Genomic DNA, 8769 nt, shown 5'->3' with positions numbered 1-8769 from the left:
TTCAAAAATACTTTATTTGTTCCCCAGGTGACAATTAAAGGCACTTAGAGTAGTTGTACACAGACACAAACAAGTCATCACCTTAAGTACACAAACAAAAACATCTCAGATAGAATGAAAGAGACTAAATAAACCAAATAAGATAATAACAGTATTTACATTATTAATGTTGCATAAAGAGTAAAGTTTTTGCTCTCAGCAGTTTTTCTCGAACAAATGGGAGGAAATAGCACATTTATCGGGGACTATTTTCAGTGGCGGATCTATACACGTTTTCGTTTTTAATAGTTTTTTTGGCAATAATGAAACAAAAAATACCAGAGCAGATGAATAAATTAGATAATAAAACTAACTACAAAAATGATAAAACTCTCTCTCCTCTCGTCTTACTCTTTCTTCTGTTTCTCTCCTTGTTTCTTGTAAGTAAAAAAAGCTTTATTTTGTGGAAACAGTCACTAAACTTCAGGCTAGAAGGAATGCTAACATGACAAAAGTCGACCCATTGTGCTGTTTAGCTTGCATTTCATTCAGAAAGTTGGCCCCTGAACAGGTTAATCTACAATTATTAGTATTATTGTAAATAATATCAGAAGATGACAGTATCTGTATTGTCTTTATCCTTAATTTCTCTGTCTCTCTCTCTGTATATCTCTACCCATTGAAGCTGACTATGGTAATATTGTCATCATTCATACTGATGGACTGCTGATATCATTGCTCTCCAATTTGCTGACATCGTTGCTCTCCATCCTGCTTATATCATTGCTCTCAATTCTGTCAACATCGTTGCTGTCCGTACTGCTGATATTATTACTGATATTGTTGCAATCCATTCTGTTGACATTATTACTGCCTGCTCCTCCTGTGTCATTGCTATCCATATTGCTGATGTCATTGCTGTCTGTTTTGCTGACATCGTTGCTCTCCATTCTGCTGATATCATTGCTCTCAATTCTGCCAACATCATTGCTGTCCGTACTGCTGATATTATCACTTATATTGTTGCAATCCATTCTGTTTACATCATTACTGCCTGCTCCTCCTGTGTCATTGCTATCCATATTGCTGATGTCATTGCTGTCTGTTTTGCTGACATCGTTGCTCTCCATTCTGCTGATATCATTGCTCTCAATTCTGCCAACATCATTGCTGTCCGTACTGCTGATATTATCACTTATATTGTTGCAATCCATTCTGTTTACATCATTACTGCCTGCTCCTCCTGTGTCATTGCTATCCATATTGCTGATATCATTGCTGTCCGTTTTGCTGACATCATTGCTGTCCGTACTGCTATTGTCACTTATTTTGTTGCAATCCATTCTGTTTACATCATTACTGCCTGCTCCTCCTGTGTCATTGCTATCCATATTGCTGATATCATTGCTGTCCATTTTGTAACAACACACAGAGGCCAAAAGCTTTTCTATGATCCCTTTCTTCATGAAAACATATAGTAATAAGTCCGCAAGGGGACACAACTGGACAGGCAAGGATGCCGGGCTGGCGATAATATCGTCATGTTTGTCTCCTACTATCAGAACCAAAATGATGAGGGGCAGGAACAACAGAGTGTAAATAAGCAGGACCAGGACCAAAATTCCCACAATTCGTCGTTTTTCATCGGAGGGTACAGAGATGGAAGCAGACAGAGCTTTAACAGTCCCGACCAGGAAAAATATCAAAAATGGGAAGGGAAGAAGAAGGAAGTAAGGTACACAAATTGGATACCAGAAGAAGGAAATGGGAAGGACCCAGACGACAACACAGATGGCCACAGAGCTCTTGATGGTTCGTCTGAAGCGGTACCACAGTGGGTGGGCGATAACCAAATACCTGTAATACAAGGCAGTCTATGACGTTATAGTAATAAAATGGTTAGACACATAACAAGGTACACACATACTGGAAATAGTTACCTTTCCATTGCGACACACACCATGAAGCCAACACTGACACCCATACAATGCTTGTATGTCTTAAAGCAGTAATTATATGCTGTCTGATTTTTATCTCGTGTCAGCCAAGCAATCATGCTGCAGAGCTGAATGAGGTCTGTGATGAGAAGGTTGATGACGTAGATCGGTGTAACATGACCATCTCGCACCTGCAGGAAAACATTGGTGAGAGTGAACAAGTAGTTGTAAACATGTTGGGAACTTCCTCCCAAATATGTAAATGTTCTGCCCAGAGAACATTTACAGTATTCATCCAACTGTCCTTTGTGCTGTCATAATAACTATTTACTAAGCCCATTACTGCCAAAAAGGAACAATTAATGACGAATAATTTACCCTTGATAAAACAATTCATAATTATTATCATGAATTATTATTATTATCATTATAATCATTATTAATATTATCCATCAAAACAAGCATTTTTAGCTCGTAATTTCAAGTTTCCATCTTAAAATTATGACCTTCTATCTGACCATTTTGACTTTTTCTCTAATAATTTTGGCTATCACAAAATGATGACTTTGATTGCATAATTTGCACATTCTGTCTTATCATTCCAATTGTCTTTTCATCCCATAACCTAGGTGTTCTATCCCATAATTAAGAAATGTTTAATCTCATAATTTAGTTTTATGTCATATCTATGACTTTTTACTCTCACAATTATGAATGTCTATTATTATAATTTTTATCTCATAATTATGATATACCACAGACATTGGTTGAATGGGCTCCCATTTATATCAGATACGACACAGGCAGATAATGAAGGGTCCTCAGTCATGATCTACAGTACATACCAGTAAATACAGAGCATAGATCACCACAAGGATGAGAGGAAGTCCAATAGAAACGATAATGTATGTCAGCACATCCCTGATGGAATCAACTTCTGTGCCATTGCTGTTTTTAATGCTTCTGTCCAGTGAGGTGTTCATGTCTAAATCTTCTATTGTTCAGAGTGAAACCTGCTGAGAGATCAAATTGTGCAAGTCTTTTTTTTCTAACATCGTTCATTGTTCAGTAACATCACTAAAGCTGTCAGGTGCAAGTTCACATAAATACAGTGTACCAACAGTATCATATCATATCAAATCAAAATACACGCATCATTTTGTAATTCTTCAGTACTTGTTACATTATCTGCTGATAAAAATATTTAACCAAATAATACAGATCGTTAACATTCTGCTGATATATACAAATGCCTCTGAGTGAATTAATATTGGGTCAGAACAGACAGTAACTACAAAACAGAAAATATAGAATATAGTGATAATAACAATGTTTTAGTCAGTTTCTCTTAGTTCAGTCTAAATATACATATATTTTTTGTCTGTTTTTGTGTATTTAATAATTTTCTCAAACAACATTTTTGTCTTTGTTTCACGATCAATAACACCAAGTTAAATAAAAGAATGGCTTAAACAATAATATAATGTACACCTACAGTCTGCTTTTAACACATTCCATATTAATGTTCATGAGCAGTTATTTTATCCTTTTCAATCAACATAGAAAACAAATTAAAGTAGCCTAAATTACCTTTAAAAGCTGCGAGACGTGACCAGAAGTCGTCCCTTCACCAGCAACTGATGTTTTGACGTCTGCATCCAGGAAAACATTGGTAAAAGTAAACATGTTGTGAACTTCCTCCCAAATATGTAAAAGCTCTGTTCAGAAACTGTGACCAGACATTTACATTATTCATCCAACTGCCCATTACTGCCAAATAGGATAAACTGAAGATGAAAAAAGGTAGTCTTGATCAAACAAATCATAATTATGAGACAAAAAGTTGAAAATATGAATGTTTATCTCATAATTTCAAGTTTCCATTTTAAAATTTTGACTTTGTTTCTAAAATTTTGACTTTGCCATAATTATGGATTTTATCCCATAACTCAGCTATTTTAGCTCATATTTATGATTTTTTAATCTTATATAATAACTTTAATCTCCTAATTATGTCTTTTGTCTAAACTTTTTAAACTTTTATCTCATCTTTGAGTTTTTTGCTCTTATTTATGACAAACCATGGGAACGTATTATTTTGTTTTTATTCCTATCTTAAATGGATTATAACTGAGTTCAGTGGTAGTGGCGGTACAGTGGCGATATACTGTCTGATTTTTATCTCGTGTCAGCCAAACAATCATGCAGCAGAGCTGAAAGATGTCTGTGATGAGAAGGTTGATGACGTAGATCGGAGCAACATGATCATCTCGCACCTGCAGGAAAACTTTGGTGAGAGTGAACAAGTAGTTGTAAACATGTTGGGAACTTCCTCCCAAATATGTAAATGTTCTGCCCAGAAACTATCAGTGGTCAGACACATTTATATTAGTCATGAAACTGTCCTTTGTGCTGTCAGAAATAATTATGGAAGCCCATTACTGTCAAATAGGAATTAAAAAAAAGAAAAGATGAAAACTTGATCAAACAATTCATATGAGATGAAAAGTCAAATTAACTTATTTTCTCATAATGTCGATTTTCCATCATAAGATTATGACTTTGATTGCATAATTTGTCTTGTCTCATAATTTCGACTTTCTTTCTCAAAATTATGAAATAATTTGTTTTGTGTGTCATAATTCTGACTTTCTATCCAAATTTTGATCTTATAATTATGATATACAACGGGCTTCTATTAATATCAGATACAACACAGGCAGATAATAAAGAATTCTCAGTCATGATGTGCAGTACATACCAGAAAAGCACAAGGGGCGTAAGTGAAATGTTGGGCGTAAATTAGTTTTATACATCATTTTAAGGTCCTGATGAGCTCTATCAAATGGTAAAGAATATGGTCCCAATAATAGTTACTTCTTAAAATAAATGCTGAAAACAAAAAGGCTTAAGTGAAAAACTTGAGTTGAGTTTGGAGTGAAATAGGCATAAGTGCACTGAGCTTGAAAAAAATAATTCTTTAAAATATTGATTCTGTGAAGCCTAATCTCTATAAAAGTGTAGATTGCTCAGATATGTTGTTTTAATCAAGTTATTACAATCAATGAAAAGTTTGCTGTAGCTCTCCTGTAAAATTCTGAAAATTTCACTTATGCTCCCTGTGCTTCAAACCCTCAATTCATGTCATATATTTGTTTAGCTCTTAGTTAAGACAAACCATTTGAACCTATTATTTTGTTTTTATTCCTACCGTACATTGATCAATACCTGAGTTCATTTTTTATCCTTATTTAACCTGCACCAAAGGAGAAAAATGAATCAATGGCAGCTTTTGCTCACCTCAACGGGTCAGAACCAGGAGCTTTGCACTGTCAGGGCCTCTGTTGACTTTGGTTGTATTAAAATTTTTACTATGCTTGATATGAATGAAGGCATCCATATTTCTTGTATTTCTATTTCATGTACTTACTCAAAAATTCTAGCACCAGCTAAGGTCCATGTTGTGCCAGCCGGGCTTTCACTGAAATGTTCAATTCAATGCCATTCAAAATAGTTTATTTGTACCCCAGGGATCAATTAAAGGCATGTTGAGTAGTTGTACACAGACACAAACAAGTCATCACATTAAGTACACAAGTCAGCATGTTAAGTACACAAACACAAACATCTCAGATAGAATGAAAGAGACTAAATAAACTAAATAAGATAATTACAGTATTTACATTATTAATGTTGCATAAAGAGTAAAGTTTTCACTCTCTGCAGTTTTAATCAAACAAATGGGAGGAAATAGCACATTTATCAGGGACTATTTTCAGTGGCGGATCTATACACGTTTTCATTTTTAATAGTCTTTGGACAATAATGAAACAGAGAATGACAGAAAACATAAACTAGAAACACCAGAACAGATGAATAAATGAGATAATAAAACTTACTGTATAAATGATAAAACTCTCTCTCCTCTCTTGTCTTACTCTTTCTTCTGTTTCTCTCCTCATTTCTTGTCATTAAATAAAGCTTTATTTTGTGGAAACAGTCACTAAACTTCAAGCTAGCAGGAATGTTAGGCAAGGCAAGGCAAGGCAAGTTTATTTGTATAGCACAATTCAGACACAAGGCAACTCAAAGTGCTTTACAGGCACACACAAATTACATTAAAAGACATAAACATTTCATTTAAAAGACATTAAAAATTGCATTATAAAAAAAAAAAATGCAGTTCAAAGACTTGAATTGCTTCAGTTAAAAGCAGTGGCAAAAAGAAATGTTTTAAGTCTTGATTTAAAAGAGGTGAGTGTTGGAGCAGACCTGCAATTTTCGGGGAGTTTGTTCCAAATATGTGGCGAATAGTAACTGAAAGCCGCTTCTCCATGTTTACTTCTGACTCTGGGGACTGAAAGCAGACCGGTACCTGACGATCTCAGAGGTCTGGATGGTTCATAACGCGGCATCGATGCTCGATGCATCTACTCAGGGTATGTATGGGATTATAGTCCCCTGGTGATATGGTTATGTAAATTTGTGTGTCATCTGCATAACTATGGTAGCAAATTTCATTGTTTTCCATTATTTGAGCTAGAGGGAGCATGTAAATGTTGAATAGTAGAGGCCCCAGAATGGAGCCCTGGGGTACTCCGCTTGTCATTTTCATCCCTTCAGATGTGTAGTCACCAATAGACACAAAGTAATCTCTCTCATTTAGATAAGATTTAAACCACTTTAGTGTTGTACCAGAGAGTCCAACCCAGTTTTCCAGTCGGTCCAGTAGTATATTATGGTCGACTGTGTCAAACGCAGCACTGAGATCCAGTAATACTAAGACTGAGATTTTTCCGCTGTCTGTGTTTGAATGAATGTCGTTGAAGACCTTAACGAGGGCCGTCTCAGTGCTGTGATGTGGTCGAAATCCTGATTGGAAAACATCAAGACAGCCATTTATTATTAAGTAATTGTTAATCTGTTTAAAGACAGCTTTTTCAATTATTTTACTTAAAATTGGGAGGTTTGAAATGGGCCTATAGTTATTCATTACTAATGTGTCTAGAGTTCTCTTCTTCAGGAGTGGTTTAATGACTGCTGTCTTAATGGCTTGGGGGAAGACACCTGAGAGAAGAGATGTGTTAACAATCTGTAGCAGGTCTGGAATCATGCAGTCTGAAACTTTTTTGAAGAACCCTGCTGGTAAAATATCCAGGCTGCAGGAGGAAGACTTCAAATGCTGTATAATGTCTTGAAGGTTTTTGTCATTAATTGGATCAAATTGTGTCAGGGTATTAGAGTTGGGTTTAGGTGGACAAAACGACAACACACCTCCAGTACCTGGTAGAGTGGCACTGACCGCTTGTCTAATGTTCTGAATTTTGGCAGTGAAGAATGATGCAAATTCATTACAGGCCCTGGTAGACAGATGTTCAGCTGCTACTGGCACAGGAGGGTTTGTTAGCCTGTCGACAGTAGCAAACAAGGCACGAGCATTATTTTTGTTCTTGGTGATAATGTCTGAGAAGAAGGACTGCCTTGACTTTTTTAATTCTAAATTAAAAATGTAAAGTCTCTCTTTATAAATGTCAAAATGAACCTGGAGATTTGTTTTTCGCTACCTGCGCTCAGCTTTTCGACATTCCCTTTTTTCCATCTTGACAAGCGTGGCGTTTCTCCAAGGAGATTTTTTCTTACCAGAGACCACCTTCACTTTAGTGGGTGCAATGGCATTCTTGACATTTGTAATTTTGGAATTGAAATGAAGTACAAGGTCATTGACAGAGAACCTAGAGAGGGGTGGTGTGGAAGAGAAAGCATCAATGAATATGTCACCAGTGTTTTCAGTGATGTATCGTTTTGAGACAACCTGAGTTTGAACATTTGTGTACACAGATATATCACTCTCAAAGAAAACACAGTAATGGTCGGAGAGAGCGACATCAGATACCAGAACCTTAGAAATGTTCAGACCCTTTGAGATAACTAAGTCCAGGATGTGGCCCCTGTTGTGTGTGGGCTGTGTCACATGCTGAGTGAGTCCAAAGTTATCAAGGACACAGCACAGTTCTTTAGTCCATCTGTCCTCAGGCTTGTCGACATGGATGTTAAAGTCACCAACAATTAACACACAGTCGAAGTCAGTGCAGATAAGAGATAGTAACTCAACAAGGTCATCAAAGAAATATGTGCAGTATTTAGGTGGCCTGTAGATGTTTAGAAATATAGCTCGAGAAGATGAGTTTACCTGAAGAGCAACATATTCAAAAGAAGTAAAACTTCCATAAAACATCTGCTTGCATTTGAGTGACTCATTAAACAGAATACTAACACCTTCTCCTTTTTTATGCATTCTAGTTTCACTTATGAAAGAGAAATTTGGAGGACTTGATTCAATGTGAACAGCTGCACTGTTATCCTGGTCTAACCAAGTTTCAGTTAAAAACATAAAAGTAAAATTGTGTTTGATGATAAAGTCATGTGTTAAAAAAGATTTTCCTGCTAGAGATCTGATGTTTAATAGAGCTACAGTTACAGTATCAAAACCAACTGTGCAGTTTTTTGCGACAGTTAGTGGCTGATGAGGAATGGGAGCTAAATTGAATGGATTGGCAGATTTAGTCCCGCATTTCCTGTTTCTCAACAAATTCACAATTTTTGTTTTTGTTAATTTATGTTAACATGAAAAATGTCGACCCATTGTGCTGTTTAGCTTGTATTTCACTCAGAAAGTCGAAGCTAACCAGCTTTCTATCTATGTGGGCCCCTGAACAGGTTAATCTACAGTTATTAGTATTATTGTAAATCATGTTAGTAGATGACAGTTTCTGTATCGTCTCCTTTATTTCTCTTTCTCTCTCTCCGTCTATCTCTGCCTACATGAAGCCGACTGTGTTAATGTTGTCATCAT

The 8769-nt window shown here is 36.0% G+C and overlaps 1 protein-coding gene across 1 annotated transcript; it reads right to left on the bottom strand.

Annotated features, from left to right (window-relative positions):
- Positions 1-629: 629 nt before the first annotated feature.
- Positions 630-2899, bottom strand: LOC115595941 (C-C chemokine receptor type 2-like). The gene is made up of 3 exons (XM_030440788.1): positions 2762-2899; positions 1920-2107; positions 630-1836 (listed from the first exon to the last, which is right to left on the bottom strand). The coding sequence occupies exons 1-3, from the start codon at positions 2897-2899 to the stop codon at positions 690-692; spliced, it is 1473 nt and encodes a 490-aa protein (XP_030296648.1). The 3' UTR covers positions 630-689.
- Positions 2900-8769: the final 5870 nt, after the last annotated feature.

Source organism: Sparus aurata, chromosome 14 (assembly GCF_900880675.1).
Source record: "Sparus aurata chromosome 14, fSpaAur1.1, whole genome shotgun sequence".
Lineage (NCBI taxonomy): Eukaryota > Metazoa > Chordata > Actinopteri > Spariformes > Sparidae > Sparus > Sparus aurata.
The sequence above is the reverse complement of the archived record's forward strand: the minus strand, read 5'-3'. Positions and strand labels throughout refer to the sequence as shown.